We start from the raw sequence: 17,972 nt of genomic DNA on the forward strand, positions 1-17,972 counted from the left end.
CATATGTATATAGATTATACAGAGAGAGATAGATATATACCTTGTTCATGGCTGTGTGCTTATGTGGTTTTAGAGAAAGAGACTATTCTCACTCTTAGAGGAGACAGGTGCTGGAATGTTTAGAGAATGAAATATCATGTTTGCAACTCACTGTCAAATTTTTAACCACTACAAAGGATACGTATTTTGGGGGAGGACAGGAGAAGATGAGAGACAGAGAAGGAGAAAGGATGAGAGGGAGACAAGGGGAGGGAAGAGGGGATAAGGAGAGGAAAGGGGGGGGGACTGAGGCAGAGAGCAGAGAAATGATCCAAATACGGCAAAATGTTAACAACTGTTGAGTCCAGGTGTTAAGACTATACAGGTGTTTGTTGTATTGTTTTTTTCCCCATATATATATATATGAAATTTTTCATAATAAAAAGTTATGGGAGGGAAAAAGAGAAGAACAGTTCAAAAAGTAATCAGCTTGAAATCCACATAACACCATTAAGAGTGTCAGGAAAAAAGAATATTCTCAAGCAAAACCTGTGAGAGTATGTACTGTTGCAGTATAACTGGAGGGCAATGTGGCAATGCCTATGGGATTTTTAAAAGTGTGTATCTAGTGATGCTTACTCCTAGGAATCTGTCCTGAAGATCTACTTCTCCATACATGAAATGACACACACACTAAATTATTCTTTACAGCATTAGGTGTAATAGCAAAAGACTGGAAATAATCTATATGTATATCAGTCCAGACTGGTTTCACAAATTATAGCACCTACAATAAATGAGTATGCATCTTCTAAATTATCTCTTCAAAAAATCTGAGAACTCTTCGGGAACTGATATGAAAAATGACCATGTCATGTTTTATATTAAAAAAATTCAAGAGGGGCGCCTGGGTGGCGCAGTCGGTTGAGCGTCCGACTTCAGCCAGGTCGCGATCTCGCGGTCCGTGAGTTCGAGCCCCGCGTCGGGCTCTGGGCTGATGGCTCAGAGCCTGGAGCCTGTTTCCGATTCTGTGTCTCCCTCTCTCTCTGCCCCTCCCCTGTTCATGCTCTGTCTCTCTCTGTCCCAAAAATAAATAAACGTTGAAAAAAAAATTAAAAAAAAAATAAATTAAAAAAAAAATTCAAGATTCAGAAGAATTATGTACAGCACACACACGTATATGAAACCTATGCAAAAATATGGTTGAATAGCTGGAGCCAGAGGGAAAAAAGTTGCAGACTTTTTTTTAACTGTCCACTCCTTTTTGTACCTTATCAATCAACTTTGTAGCATAGACATATATAATGTATTCAAAAAATCTTTTTGGTAAGTACTGATTCACTGTAGCTATAATGAACTCTTCCAATCTCCATGTTTTCATTACCAAAATCATGGAGCTACAGCTCACCTGGGAATTAGTGAATAAGGTGAAAACAACATAGAGTAAACATTTGCCTAACAAATCCCTTAAATATATGCCCACTAGACTGATACACCATCTCAATAATTCCAACACAGCTAATTTTCACTCCACTTGAATAGTTCACCTTTTCTTCAACAAAACAGCTAGCTTGTCCTTAGACCTCATGCTGTGATGTTAAAAATGTGTCGTTAAAAAACCATAATCACACTCATCACACAGCTAGATGAGAAGCATTCAGGAATTGAGACAGGCTGAGAGAAGAGCAAATTTTCATTTCCCATGTCACACTTGATCCAGAACCTTCACTGTTTAGGCTATTTCCCCCTTATTTTTGTCACCAGATGCATGGAACTTAATTTGCAAACTCCTTTGCATCTAAATCTGAATACTCAGGTTCAGAAAAAAAGGAGTGGTAATACCTCTTGATCAGTATCAAGGTCATTTGAACTGAGTTATAGCCCATTCCTTTATGTTAACATTCCCATACACTGATAATGTAGATTTCTAGATCTACACTCTGAGAAACAGAACTCTGAGTAAAGTGAGCTACCACTGAAACAAAATAAAAATTCCCAACCCATTCTCTCTCTCCCTGCTCTCTCTGATGTTCATATTCCCACTAGACACTTTTCTTGGAGGATTCACTGATAGGCAACTCAAATTCCTTATAAATTGGAACTCATTCTTTCTCCCTCCCCCACTCCCACTTCCTGTCTGCTCTTCTAGTACTCTCTATCTTGGAAAAGACAGTAAACATCCATCTGGTGCCCAAGGCAAAAACCTAAAATTCATACTGTACTCACCTATCACCTACTCCTTTAACTAGTCCCCAAGTTCTGTAGATCCTATCACCTACATCTCTTTTAAGTCCTCCCCACCTTCCTCACACCCACTGTCGATGCTTCGGTTTGCCTTCCCCATTGTTCACGTGAACTAACTGGTCTCCGTGCCTTCTGTCTCTTCAACCCACCTTGCACACACCTGAAAGGTTAACTTCCTAAAATACAAATTTGGTACTTTAAGAGCAGAAGGAACAAGTCCCAAAGTAACGATAAAGTAAGCTAAAAACAAGCTCTTTTAATAACATGATACAATGCAAAGAGAATGTACTACCCAATTTATTTCTTATGAGTATGTTCTTACTCTATCCCACACTATATGACCAAATTAAATAAGCTAATAAATCTGTTTTGGTAAAAAGAGACTACACAGAAGCAAAAACATCCAACTGCTTTCTTAGAGTAAAAAATGAACACAAAATGGATCATAGCAGTGATAAAGGCACCTGAAGGAAAACAAAGGGCTTCCGAGACCTATAAAGTCAAGAATGCATTCAAGTTGAATATACTAACTAGTCTAAAAACACGTGCCTTAATGAGAAAAGGATTTGGGAAATAAAAGCAAACAAAGAGGTTCTGCCACAGGGAAAAACCACCCATCCCTGACGTAGGGTGGGACCAAGGTGGCCTCAGTCCCTGTCCAGCAAATATCTCACTTCTCTGGTTGAGTTCATGCCAACTAAGCCACCCGACTATGACTGAACCTGATAGGTAAAGTCTACACACATAAATACAATATGCCAGTCACTAGGTTTGAACCTTCGGGTCCCTCTAACTTTTGTTTCTTATTCGAAAAAATTAAACTGATATACTAATTAGGAACTAATAAGCAAACTACCTATCAAAAAAGTTTATATTGGGGTGCCTGGGTGGCTCAGTCAGTTAAGCGTCTGACTTCGACTCAGGTCACAATCTCACAGTTGGTGGGTTCAAGCGCTGTGTCAATCTCTGTGCTGACAGCTCAGAGCCTGGAGCCTGCTTCGGATTCTGTGTGTCTGTCTCTCTCTGCCCCTCCCCCCCTTCTCTCTCTCCCTCTCTCTCTCAAAAATAAAAAAAAATTCAAAATGTTTACATTAATCACACCAAAATGTACATATCGTTAATAAACTGGAATTCTGGTTTTATACATCAGTCTTGCATAGCTGGTTAATGTGCCCTGACCTGGAATAAGGAGTTGCTTTGAGCCTGTGACCAGATCAGATTTCTAAGGGGTTTAAACAAATGACCAGACCTAGGATTAAGGTAAGTTCTAAAAATGCACTGGTGGTTATTTAAATGTAAATTTAAATTAAATAAAATTTAAAATTCAGGTCCTCAGTGACAGAGCCACATTTCAAAATAACCACATGTGATTAGCGACTACCATACTGAACAGCACAGGCAGTGAACATTTTCGTTATCACAGAAAGTTCTACCGGACAGACTATTCTGGAAGATAACCTCCAATAAACCCTACCATGAGTCATCTTGGGAAACAGCCTGACAGTACTGGATGGCTACCACAGAACCGAGATCTAGACCGTTTTCTATACCAAAGGTAAGAGGTAGATATTCAACAACAATTTTCCTTTTCCTCTGCACTGATTTCAGTTTCATCCCTCAGGATTTCCACCCCTCGTTTTATCACAGGATGACACTCGTACTACAGGCAGTATAGCACAGATGTTAGAAGCACATTCTCTGAAGCCAGACTCCCTGAATTCATACCTCATCTTTGTCTTTTACTAGACGTGTAATCTTGGACACATTATTTAATTATTCTATCCTTCAGTTTCCTCATCTGGCACCTACCTCCCTGGGTTACTATAAATAGACAAAGTTTATACACATAAAGTGCTTATAGGGGTGCTGGGTGGCTCAGTTGGTTAAGTGTCTGACTTCGACTCAGGTCATAATCTCACGGTCCGTGAGTTCGAGCCCCGCGTCAGGCTCTGTACTGACAGCTCAGAGCCTGGAGCCTGTTTCAGATTCTGTGTCTCCCTCTCTCTCTGCCCCTCCCCTGCTCGCTCGCTCTCTCTAAAAAATAAAAACATTAAAAAACAAATGAAGTGCTTATAATTGTGCTCAATACAGAGTAAGTGTCCAGTACGTGTTAACTGCTAGTATTTTTACTGTTCCCACCACACCACCCTCATAGCTCTTCAGATGACAAGTGTGTAAAATGCTCACTTAGGAGAAACATTAGCAAATATAAAGGAATTAAACTAAAACAAGGATCACAATGCAAGAGTATCCATCTATGATAAAAAGATATTCTTTTTTAAGATTAAAGGAAATGGATTCTGTAGGGAATATTAGATAACCCCAAAAAAAGGCACGTTTTTAAGAGAGTTACCCAACAATGCCTTATTCGTAAGGCTCACAAACTACAGGTCAAAAGAAGTCCATGTAATAAGCTACTGAGCTATTTAAATAACCAGTAAAAACTAAAGAGGAACTGAGAAGATACAGGTTCGAGTTCACTAGACCAAATGATACTTCCCTGTATAAACCGTGTTTTGACATTTAAAGGCACTGCCTCTCTCATACTCCCTAAGTTACCTGTACGTTCACTTGACGAACTGACCGAAGATCTTCTAATTGCTTCATCAAGCAGAAAAAGCACCAGATATAATTAAAATGCCACACCAAACAATGACCAGTCAGGTATTTTCTGAGTGGAAACCCACCATAGAAACCCACACCTTGCTCCTGCAGATGGGCAATTTGAAAATCCAGAGGTTGAAGTACAAATTTCAGCAAATGTAGTCACATGGAAAGAGCCAGAACTTTGGAAGCATAAAGACTCAATCAAGCCTAAAGCCTGGCTTTGCCATTTACTAGCTCTATGACCCTGGGCAACTTGAACTTAATGCTTATGAGCTTCATCTCACTATCTGTAAAATGTAAGGTAAAAGCATGTGCCAACTCAATCAGAAATGTGTGTAAAGAGCCTCCAACAGTGCCTGGTACGCAGCAGATGCTCAAGAAACAGGTGCTACAGGTAGTAAATCTTCCTGAGAAGACCCTCCAAGAGTCCTAAGAATGAAACACCACTGCTTTACATAGTGACTACAAAAACTATTCTGACCAGGTATCAGGTATAAATCATGAGAGAATACCTCGAAATTACCATTTGTTTTCCATATTTTATAAGCTATTCCCCAAATTTCCCTTGTTTTCCGTATTCCCTGTTAGATTATAACTATAAACCATCTGGGCCTACAATGAAAATAACTGCCCTTCTCGCACTAAAACCAAGCGTCCACTAGCAATTCTGCCACATGCACCTTCACTAATCCACCCCAGACACGAACACTGTGTCTAAACATCTAACATCCTTCCTGTCTCTACCAATGGAAAAAAGTAGAGAAATTCTGTTTTTTAAGTTTCTTTCAGTGAGTTGAGGTCCATACAACAAAACAATACAGGGTAATTGCTTACCTGGAAAATATTTTGTACTTCAGATCCACCAATCCAGAATGAATGGGGGTATTCCCTTTCAGACTAGTCTGAGAAAAGACAGCAGTCAAGCAGCTTCCAAGATTCTTTCCGTTTACTGTATCCAGCTTTCTTCAATAAAATCCCAAACATGCACTTCGGTAACTGTTGAAAGACAGAAAGCAATCCGTACACCCACCATGGCACCAGCGGCAAAGGACAGCCACCAAGAAATGGAAGGAAGGGTCATCGGAGTGGTGGATCTGAGGCACAGAAAAGTCACAACCCCTGAGTCAGCTATTTGGTATAAAAGTTCTGTAGCAGCATTCTTCACCTCTGTGCCGACAAAAGGATAAGAAATTCTACATGGTAGAGAAAGAAACATTCCCTAATATTAATTTTTACTCATGATAAATATGCGATTTCCAATGAGAGCAGCTAAAAACTTACTCCGTTATCCACATAAGTTGTCCCAGACCATTCAGCTACGATGAACTTCCTTACCCATTTTCTAAGACAGCTCCTCCAGCATTACAAAAAAATTAATGATATAGGAAGGCTCAAATATCTCCCAAAAAAGATATTTAGGCACCTAACAAGAAATCTTTTGGTTTGCTACCTATAAGACATCAAATCTACACATTACCCAAATCTTCAAACCTCACCTGAAATACACGACATTTTAAAAACACATGGCATATTTAAGAGTGAACTTCTGATTCAATAAAGACCAACCCTCTACAATGACCAGTCATTGGGTAAACTAAGGAAAATAATTTAAAAAACACTAATAAACAATTTACTAAATAACACCTTTAAATATATAAGCCGAGTCAACATTGTATCAACATTCTTTTACTACCATACCAACTTCTCCATCAGACTGCAAATATACAAATTATAAGGGAGAGAGAAAAAAGCCATTCTACGGAATAACATAGAAAAAAATTTTAAAAATCAGTCAAAAGACTGTTAGTTACATATAAATTTTCTACTTCCTTAAAAACCTACAGCCAAAATGTTCCTGCAGTAATTAGAATACCTACCTTTAAGGCTACTAATGGGTCAGGACCTTTACATTCCTTACTCATATTTAATTCTCAAAAAAAAAAAAAAAAAAAAAAAAAGAGAAGAAATAACTTGCCCAAAGTCCCACATCTACTAATTGGTAGAGACCATCCCCTTTCCACAGAGCACTGTGGCCTGCCAAGTCTAAGGATCAGAAAGGCCATGATTCCTGGGGCAGAAGAAACCAAGCTTTACTCTCAAAGGTCCGGAGTTAACGTCAGAATAGAGAAGCACAAAAATACAGAAGAGTAAATATTTCAGCCTAGCCAAACTAAAACACAACTGAACCAGTTAAGCCATCCTGAAAGGGCTAACGCTCCATATTTTACCACTTAAAAAAGCATTTCTTTAACAAAGGCATGCAATTGTGAGGCTCACAATATTTATAATAAAACACATTATAATGTTGCCAAGTAGGTCTTTGTGTTTAGCAGCAAAGACTGTCTGTGACAAAGAATCTCAAATCCAACTGAAACCAAGAAATTTTAAAATTCCAAGATTTGTCAATAAATAGTCCACAGGCAATCACTGAAGATGTTCTGATTTATCACATTGTAAGCAAAGCAACGGGAGTGACTGAAATACAAGTCTATGATTAGCCTCACCATAACGTAACAATCTTAGGAAAGTATCCTAATACCCACAACTTAAAAGAGAGATCACTTAAGTAAAATCTCAAGCAAAGAATGAGTGTTCAAGCTTCTCCCGTTAAGTGATATTAGAATAAGCCTAAGAATAAACTGAAAACCCTATTTTGATAGAAGCAGCGAGTTAGCTAGTAGCTAACTGCTAAAAAGAATATACTCTGCTTTTCAAAGTGTAACTCGGTGCTATAACCAAAATGCTGAGCAATGATAGCAAAACACAACCACAATCTGACTAATGGACTCATTTCTGAACCTCCTGAGTCATCAAGCTTTTTCCTGTATTACTGTGTTAATTTTCTGGTCTTCCCTTCAAATAAATATTTACTGAATGCCTAATTCGTGGCGGCCCTAATGCGAGAGATACAAAGATTAATAGAAGCCAGACCAAAAGTGTAAAGACTGAGTTCTTCCTGTTCTCTGTCCCTTTCTCTTTGAGTCTCCCAAGCAATCATTTCACAGAACCAAAATGTATTTTATTATTAGTTCCCAAAACTGGTTAAGGGTTCTCAATTTAACTCTTAAAAAAAATAAAAATTAAAAATGACTCAAGTTCCTTTTTCTCAACAGTAGAGCTCTCACTTAAATTTTCTTCTGTGAATCAGAGACAAGCTATTAGAATGGCTTCCCATATTCATTACACTTATTATATTTATCAATCTCTCTACTCACAGACTTTTTTTCCCCTTCATTTTACAAGTTAATGTCCCACTGTTTCTACTTCACAGCTTTCCATTCTGTGAAGTTCTTCATTGTTGACTAACCCTGAGAGGGAATTTCCTAAAAATGCTTCCTGCTGACATCACAGAACTCTGCAATCTTTGAATTTTGTTAAAACAATAATAAGCTCCAGGTTAGAAATACCCTACTGGACTGTCAGGTCCTCCTGGTTCGTCTCTCATTTGCCTACAAAGACAAACTTCCTGTTAGGCAATTGTGATCAGCAGAAACTTAACTGAAGCTAACAAGCACATTCTTGACCAACAGGTTTTTTCCCCCTTTGTCAACTAATTCAATGAACAACAATACAACTCAGGAGGAAATCTTGTATAATACTCACTGCTTATTCTGTTAAAGGTCAAAATCATCAGCTTTGCTAAAACCAGAATAAGAACTCAAAAATCCTAATTTCCTCATCAAAATTAAACTGATCAAACGTAAATCACAATGCTCAATGTTAATAGGAACGAATCACCAGTCTCTTTCTACCAGGATACCTAAAGCAGGGTTGGGTGGGTTCTCTCTGTAGTTCGAGTACAGGCCATTAAGTCTAACTGACAGTTCTTAATAATTGTAACACTCCTTCCACTTCCCAAATTTCCAAATAATACTGATTCTGTATGATTTCATGATTTCTTCCAAAGAGATACCTCATAAAACATATAATTAAAGCAACTCAATGTCAGGCCTCTGTAAAACTTCACATATAAATACATGCACAACTAAGGGGGGAAAATAAAACTTTCTTCCCGCCATCTGCCTTGACTGTGCTTTACAAAACCCGGTCCCTGTACCGGTGGAAGTTAGCACGGCAAGCAGTTGCTGAGATAAGCTTCTGCAAGGTCCTTTCACACACATTTCTCCCATCATCCTCCCAACAACTCAGAGCAAAACCTACATTTTCTTGTTTTTACCGATAATGAAATCATAGCACAGAAAGGTTAACTTTCCTAAGGTCACACAGCCAGCAGGTGACAAAGCTAGGATAAAACTTGGGTGCTTCCCTCTAAAGTCCATGCCCTTGCTGATAAATCACGCTTCCTCAGAATTTACTGTTTGGCAAGTTCACATCAACACGTATAAAAGGGTTTCCTCAATACTTTGCTATCAACCACTCTCTGGGATGTATGTAAATCTATCTGTTGGGTGTAAAAGTCTGTAAATAATGGTTTTATAGGATGTCTGTATAAACAGTAAACAATGGTCTATAGGTGTGTGTGTGCCACACATCACTCTCCTCTTCTGCCTTACCAGTCTTATTCCTCTATTCATCTACGCCTTTGTCTTAAAAGTTATCAAAAGGAAACCTTAAAAAGATTTCACAGCATGAAAAAAGAAATACCTCACATTAATTTCAATCAATGTACCTATTACACACCCAAGTCCTAAGCATTGTGAAGGATTCAAAAGACAATACAGCCTCTGGAAGGGAAATTGAGACATAATCACAAGCTTTTACGATATACAGGAGGGTATGATTAAGTCCCATATGAGTTAGGAATACATTAAGAGAATTACTGATACAGGTGAGAATTACCAGACAGACAGACAGCAATAATGCATATAAACAACCAACAGGAAAATTCAACTCAACGTTTACTGAACGTGTACTGTAAGAAGGCACTGCGAGGAGTTTATCATTTAATAGGAGACACAAACAGGAAACTCTAATACAAGCCTGGAAAATGCTACGTGCCACAAGATAAACACAAAGTGCCAGAATTCATTCATTTCATTTAACAGTGAACATCGGGTAGGCAATGCTATAAAAACAAAACAGTATCTGCCACCATAACGTAAACTGACATCAAAAGAGGTGGCACCTAAATTGTGTTTTGAGGAGACAGGACTTTTCTCAGTACAGGCGGAAGAGAGAATTGCCGAGATCTGATTGAAGCCAGTTTGGCCAGAGAGCCAACTATTAGGTCCCGCCGGTAACTATCGGTAGCCTTCAATGCATGGGGGGAAAAAAAGAAAAAAAAATAATAATAATAATGTGAGCAGAATCTGAAGAACCCTGGTCTACCGTCTGGCTGAAATATAGAATAAGTGAGGAATAATGTGGGAAGAAAAGCTAGAAGGGAATCTGTAACTGAAATTACTAGGACTTGAAATGCTTTCTTTCCCTTAAAGTGAAATACCACCAGGTGGAACCCAGGAACCTGAGAGTACAAAATTCAGAGGATCATAGAATCAAACAGCACTACTCAGAAGGATATATAGTTGACCCTTGAACAACATGGGTAATTAGGGGCACTGACCCGCATGTAACAGAAAATCCACATATAACTTTTGACTCCCCCAAAATTTAACTACTAATAACCTTCTTTTGACTGGAAGCCTTACCAATAAAATAAACAGGTGGTTAACACATACTTTGTATTTCATATGTATCACCTATTGTATTCTTACATAAAGTAAGCTAAAGAAGATAGTAAGACAATCATTAAAAGAGAAAATACATTTACAGTACTGTAAAAAACAAAAAATTATTATAAGTGGACCTGCACAGTTCAAACCCACGTCGTTCAAGGGTCAAGTGGCCTTAAGTGCTGTTCTGTGAACCCATGTAATGGCCTAGTGACTTTCCTATGCCAGCTCTCTGTTTTCAGGTTAGAGCAGTCAGGAGCCAGGAGTACCAAGATGTGCGCACAGGATCGTATTTGTCCTTGTCACTTCTGAAGGGGCAGCTAACTTGCTCAAAAATCAGGAGCAAAAATTGATATATTTGAGCCACAGTGTCTTGAGGCAGGTAAATGAGTCTATAAGTAGGTATACGTATGTGGTTTATTCCATTCGGACCCTACTTAATTAAACCTTTGTCTATTTAATCGGCATTTGGTAAATCAACACATGGTTAGAGGTAAATGAGGGTAAGTGATAGTGACAAACTAAGATCCAATTTCTTAAAGCAGTCACTAAAAAACAATCCCACTTACTCCACTTAGAGAACCAATGACAGGAAGGGGGGGACAATCCAAAAAGAAAAAAAGAAAAATTTCCCATAACTTTACTTAGTTTCTTTCATCTCCTTAGCCTTGTAGCCTGCCTATACTTCAAGAGCTCTAAAAAATAGCATTGATTATCTTACCTTCTTAGGTCCAATGTATTTTACTACATTCAACAAGTAATATAGCCACTTAGAGACAACACAAAAAGAAAATGAGTCACTTAAGGTCACTTACCAAAGAGGGGGACCATCCAACAGCTAATAAGAGTATAATTTGTGCTTGGGGGTGACGGGTGGGCACATGCTCACACCCATAGAGAAAGCAAGGGTTACCTTTCCTAAAACTTTAACATCAGCTTCTGCTATCTTCTAATAGAGAAAACTTACCATCTTTCTCTTCCAATCAGCAGCTCTGTGAGCGCTTTCTAGCAATGAGTGCCTGAACATCAACTCCTACTCTTAACTCAAGCATTAAAAAACATCATGTGATACATAATGCAGTTTTCATTCTTTCCAGTGATATCCACCGCACTAGACATAGACATACTTCCAACTGGATTATTACTTCTCTACCTCATTAATAATAAAACTCATTTTACCAAAGTCAGAAACAAAGTCCCACAAACTAAGTACTATAGTCCAATATAAGGCCATGAAAGTCATTTGGTGGTTAAATTATTTACCATCAGCAATTATAAATTCAGTTGTCTCAATCAAGAGTTTATAGTCTATATTAAAGACTGAACCCTATGAGGTAGGTCACTTGGAGCAGCATTCTTTGTGGACCCAGCCTTAGGCAGAGATAGGAGTCACAAAGGGAGGTTATATTTTGGAGATTTAATTATTGGGCTATCACCAGCTTTATTTCCTAGCAAACTAAAAAGAAAAACAAAAACACAAGGGAAAAAAGAAAAAGAAAAAGAATCAAAATCAAAAGAAGTGGAAGGATGAAGATTAAGAAACTGGAGATATCCCAAAAGTCTGTTTCCTGTCTTTAATATAGCACTCTCTGGAATATCAAATGAAAGTTATCCTGTTAACCATTAAGTACCAAACTGGTACAGGCAGCACAATCACAAATATTTGAGTATTGAAGCTGACTCATAAAAATCTAAAAATATTTCATGCTTTAGGCTCTTAACATACCATCAGTTTAACCCATTCCTTTCTTTCAATCATGTTATTTTAGAACCAACGTAAAAAGTATTTTTAACCTAGTTCTGGAAACTGTAATTAAAATGCAGCGAATACAGAGAGACACATGCAATTAGATTTTAAGGCATTATCATTCCTACATCCAATCCTGGATTTACTAAATCAGTTGTTAAATACCTGCACTATCCACTACAATAAATACATACATGTTTATGAAAAGGATTGCCTAAGAGTCTTAACTGGTATCCCTTTGAGAGAATATCAAAATCCGTATATGAAAAGCCATTTCAAAATTGCTCTCTTTGTTAAATTTTCTGAGAATTCCAGTATATAACGTCCTTGAAAGGCTGAAATATCTTTTCAGATCACAGACAAGTACAATCATGTATAATCAAAACTTTAAGTTATGAGCATGGGGAACCAACAAATTTAGGGCAGAGTTTTTTTTGTTTTTGTTTTTGTTTTTTTACCATACACTCAAAAATACTAAATGAATTATGCAGTATTTCTTCTAAGTCTTTTGAAAATAAAGACATTTTAGTCATTTTTTAAATGAATGAAAATGGAAGGAGCACAGAACAGCCAATTTCAAAGAGGCACGAAGTTACAATTTTTCAATATGAAGTACTCCTCCAGTTTAAGTGTTTGTATTGTACATCCATAAGAATACGGATGTACTATATGTGGAATCCCAATGAAGATATTTACCAAAATAACCCACTACAAAATTTTCAGAATACAAAGGCTTGACTACGATAGTTTGATAAATTATACTGAAAAAGGAAAAGTTACTTACTACATGAAAATCAAAGAAAAACTCACAAGTGACAACATCCTTGAAAAAGCAAGCACACATGTGCACACGAGCCCAAAGCAGGAACAACCAAAGCTTTTTTTTTTTTCCTTCTAGTTTTAAAGAATACTGGAGAGGTCTAGTTCTGTGAATTATGCAAAGGACAGCAAATATTAAGTTGTGTATTTACGCTACCGTACTTCCATTTTTAAAACATGCAGCTCAACTCCCCAGATACCATTATCCACAGAAACCATGCAGCTATCCAACAGACTTTCAGTGTCACCATTTATTATTTATAGCATTAAATGGGGGAAGTGGCTCTGATGTCACCGACCCTACCCAGTGGAATCACTGACTCAATAAACATTTTCACACTGGAGAAATCTGGCTAGGAAAACATTGTGCTGGGTTAAGTAGATTCTTTCATCTTCCCTCTCAACCCTGGGGTTGAGGTGGTTACTGTGTTAGGAGAGATAGAAAGAAACTGTCAAGGTTTCCACAGGAAAGAAACCCTGAAGACTTCCTCCTCCCAACTCTCCAAAGCCCAGTTTGATTCCCCCAATGTTCAAATTGGCAGGTAATAGCTGCCATGTTTCTTTTCTTCCACCAATCCATCCACCAAGCAGCAAATTCTTCGCTTCTGGTAACCACTCTCTCACAGTCCTGTCTCCAAAAACCCCTTCTGGCTCCAAGTCCTAAGGCGGAAAGCGGTTGGGGTGTCCGTAGGGCCAGGGACTCTGGCATGGCTACCAATGGCTAGTAACAGAAGAGTGATCGCTTCCCCAGGGGCCTAGGATTCTCTCTCTCTCTTTTTTTTTTTTTTTTAATAAGAAAGAACTGGCGGCAGTGATGAGGACAACCCTACCCCGCTCCTCCCCAATTTTCCCAAAGCAGCGCCGAAAAACATGAAGTTACAGTTTCCCTTTCCTGGGAGATGGAATCCGGAGTACCTGGGGCCTTGCTATGCAAACATCCCTCATCGCGGAGTAGGAAACCCTTTGTCCGAGAAGCCGGACACCACAGGGGCCCGGGAAAGAGGCCCCTTATACGTCACATCTACAAACCCCACAGCTCCCACCTCCACCCCTGTAGGGCCTATCCCGGCATCTACACAGCCCTACGCTGGGGAGAGGGTGCTGAGACCCCTACTAGGACGCGGAGACCGAGGCCCTGACCCGTCTCCTCCTAACCCCCCTCCCACCACCATCTCACTCGGCCTGAGTGGGGCTTGCAAGAGCGGTGCAGGCCTGGGCCGGAGAAATAGAGAAAAAAATCCCCTTCTAAGAGAAGGAGAATGAGATGCTAGACCGAGTGTGCGCTAAGGCCACAGCAGAAGCGAGCGAGGGTCCTTCGAGAGACGGGCCCGGATATAGGACAGAGGAAGGAATGAGAACCGAGAAGCATGGAGGGGGCCGGGCCAGGTCCGGCCTGAGATCTCGAGGGATCTGGAGGAACCGCGCCGGCCCCGAGGCCAGGGAAGGCGGGGGGCCCAGGTCGGGGCCGCGGCGGCGGGGAAGGGCCAGAGCCGGCCTCGCGCCGGACGCTGAGGTGGGCAGGCCCGCCCGGGGCCGGTCGGACGGAAGAACGGTCCAGCGGGCCGCACTCACCATGAGCTCGATGGTCTTGTCCTCAATCACCGAGTCGGGCTCCATGGCGGCCCCGGCGGCCCCGCCTCGCTCTCCCCGCGCAGCAGCGAACGGCCCGGGCGGAGGAGGCGACGGCGGAGGCGGCAGAGGCGGAGGCGGCTATCGTACCCACTCTAGCTGCCAGCCCGCCCGGGCCGCCGGCAGCTCCGCCCTCCCCCTCGGCGAACGCAGTACGCCGATCGAGGACTACAGCTCCCAGCAGGCGCCGGGGAGCCCGCAGAGCGTTGTGGGAACGAGAAGCCAACACCAGGCTAATCTCTCTTGGCACCCCGAAGCTGAATTCTGAGCCGAAAGTAGCACTGGACTTTGAAAGTGGCACGTGCAAACCTAAAGAATGAAGGGCTCCTTCAAAACAGGGCCTCAGGAGCGCCACAACTACATGTCCCAGAAAGCCCTCGCGCGGATTCTCCTTCCGGCTAGTTTCCCCTGACTTCCTGGCAGCCCCAGGCGCTTCGGACCGGGACGGAAACTCCGAGGTAACTCTTCACTCGTCAGAAATCTTGCGTGTGGACCGATTTCCGCACATGCGTACTCGACGCCGCAGTGTCCACAAGACGTCTAGGTAGCGGGGAGGCTGGTGGGCGAGCCGCTGGTGATAGGGACAGATGTTGGAGACAGGTGGGTTCTAGGTGCGTTAGGAAGCCCTGGCGCTCGGGTGTGGGAGAGTGCCAGCCAGCGAAAGAAGCTCAGGCAAGGGAGGAGGCTCTGAGAGTTTGGGCATCCCAGGAGTGAGAGGTTTGGAAATTTAATTGGGGAAAGTAGGTTTATGGAGATGAACAATTGGTGCTGTCTGTACGCACCACGAACTGGGAAGAGCAGAGAAATGAAAGGGAACCTGTGCATATTGGGCCCCTCTTTGTCATTCGTTCAGAAAGTACTTATTTTTTAAACTTCCAGCCTCTGCCGGGTACCAGTCTAGGCACTGGAAATCAGCTCCGAACGTTACAGGGAAGGATTCGGTTATCATGGAGTTTAATTCTAGTGGTGGAAAAACATTAACCAAAAGAGTGGGCGCTAAGAAGGACCACAGCTGGAGACCTGGAGACTCCTAGTAAATTCTGCCTTCATCTCTGTGTGAACTTTTGTCAGGTCTGTTAGTGGTCACTAACCAAAGACCACTAGGGACACGCTGATTGAACAAGTTGGGCTAATTACTGGTTGCAATGAGGGAGAATATCCACCATGAAAAATCATAAGAGTTGTTAGGTGATTTGGGAGAGGGTGTAAGGAAGTGGGGCTTTACTCTGGATCAGATGCTATCAGGAAGTGGGGATAATTCTGTGATGGGGCATCTCAGTTTTTCCTAGAACACGGGAACACTAGATTGAGGTTGCAGCTGTAATTGGTAAAGAAGCAGAAACCCCTCATTAGCCAAGATGACGGATGTTTGGTCATTTTTTGTGGTTTGGACAATGTTCATGTTTTATCTGCTTTCAAATGTAACTAAGGAGCGATCTTGTCTTTGTCTTGATCTATCCATGGTCAGAGAATGGCCTCATCTGATGTTTACATTCTGCCAAACTGTGTTCAACAGGAGAGCACAAGGTCTACCTAAGAGGGCTAGCTATCATCTAGTAGCATTACAACTAAATATCAGAAGCTGCTTTTCTCTTTCTCTAGTGTTTTGCATTCTCTGTACCTGTAAAGTGAGGGGACTTGATGACCTAGAAATCTTTCTATTTCTAAGGATCAAGTTATTACGGTAATTTGTATGCATGCAGGGCACAGTGTAAGTTCCACACTGGTAGAGTTTGAAGTTTCATAGTCCTTTGGTGCTTTCCACCAAAGGAATTAAAAGCAGTAGGAAAAGAGAGCACAGAATTGGAAAGTTACTGCCACTAACTTGCTGTCTGAATTTAACTAGAACCCTTCCCCTGTCTAGGCATTGGGACATTCATTAGTAAAACAGGAGTTAGGATAAATGACCTCTGTTTCACTTACCTTTTTGTATCATAATAAACCACGTCCAAGACTTAGTAACTTTAAAAACGGTGGTTTATTTTTACAATTCTGTGGGTCAACTGGACTCAGCTGGGCCCACATGGTATAAGCTGAGGTTACTCATAGAGACTGCAATCAGCTGGGAGCTCATCAAAATAGCTTCTCATCCTCTCAGGCCTGTCTTCTCCACCTGGTGTCTTATTCAAATTTCTGCACGGTGACTGGCTTCCAAGAAGATGAGCCCCAATGAGCAAATGATTATCAAGCTTTTCTTTGCACCACGCTTGCTAATGTCCTGTTGGCCAAAGCAAGTCATAGAGCCAAACCCAGAGTGAATGTGGAAAGGGACTATGCAAGCTTGTTCACAAGCAATCATGGTTCACTGGGACTACCAGTGTAACAGCCAACCAAAACCTCTGAGTTCCCAGCATTTGCCACAGGACCTGGCACATAGGGTGAGGGTAGGAGTCACAAGCTGTATTCCCCAATATGTATGTTTATCCTACACCATATTTATCGTTTAAAAATTTGACATTTTCACAAAGTCTGAATTTCCATCTTAGCTTGAAATATTAGAGAATCTGACTATATTGGATATACATGGCAACAATATGCAATGGTTAAGTAGCAACTAACTTCTTTATAGGAAGCATGTGCTCTATAGATTTCCACTGTCACCATTGCCCCCTGTTGTCTTCTGTCTGCAGGCTCCACTCATTTAAATTGCATGCCTAACCCATAGAGATATTTGAGTTTGCAGCCCTTGGCGTTAGAACTATAATGGAGATAACTCAAGGTTTCTATCTTTTTATTAAAACCATATTCTGTAAGAGGAAAAAAATACTATTGGGTCAAATTCCAGGAGCTCAAGGAATTTAAAAAGTCTTATATTGATAGAAGCCTTACCCCAGCTATACGAGAGACAAGCTGAGCCAAGGCTTATCACTTTAGTCAAACAAGAACTCAGGTTCTCAGGTATTTTTATTGCTTCAGGCTTGAAGCCAGCTGGTGATTACATTTGGTCATCAATAAAGGCAGAAGGCCTTGAGGCATATTTCAGTTTTTCAGATAGCTCTGCTTTGGGGTTTACAAGACCTGCTAACAACAAAGTGGTCAGGTCCACAATCCCTTAACCAAAACCCTAAGGTCTGAAACGTATTCAGAATTCAAAATTGTTTAGATTGTACAAAGACAGTATGGTACACGTGCAGTATATGTAATATAACACACACAGTGGGGTCTAGGAGAGCACTTCATAATAAAATACATTAATTTTGTGCAGCAGAACTTACGTGAACCTGTTATCAATTAATAGCCTCTCAGTTCCAAGTTCTTTTACATACTTTGAAACACAGGAGTGGGACCCTCTGAATGTTTCCCCTCTCCTCTGC

The 17,972-nt window shown here is 40.7% G+C and overlaps 1 protein-coding gene across 6 annotated transcripts in view; it reads right to left on the reverse strand.

Annotated features, from left to right (window-relative positions):
• The window catches only part of FBXW11 (F-box and WD repeat domain containing 11), a 122,414-nt gene extending 107,643 nt beyond the window's left edge, over window positions 1–14,771 (reverse strand). For 5 of the 6 annotated variants that reach the window (XM_040444946.1, XM_040444914.1, XM_040444905.1 and 2 more), the window contains exon 1: window positions 14,602–14,771. In XM_040444946.1, coding sequence (XP_040300880.1) covers window positions 14,602–14,646 — 45 coding nt within the window. In that variant the 5' untranslated portion in view covers window positions 14,647–14,771. Of the gene's footprint in view, window positions 1–5,664; window positions 5,827–14,601 lie in introns of all 6 variants that reach the window. The other variant, XM_040444939.1, reaches the window with a different exon arrangement.
• Window positions 14,772–17,972: the final 3,201 nt, after the last annotated feature.

This window comes from Herpailurus yagouaroundi, unplaced genomic scaffold (assembly GCF_014898765.1).
Source record: "Herpailurus yagouaroundi ecotype Mexico unplaced genomic scaffold, PumYag 29, whole genome shotgun sequence".
NCBI lineage: Eukaryota > Metazoa > Chordata > Mammalia > Carnivora > Felidae > Herpailurus > Herpailurus yagouaroundi.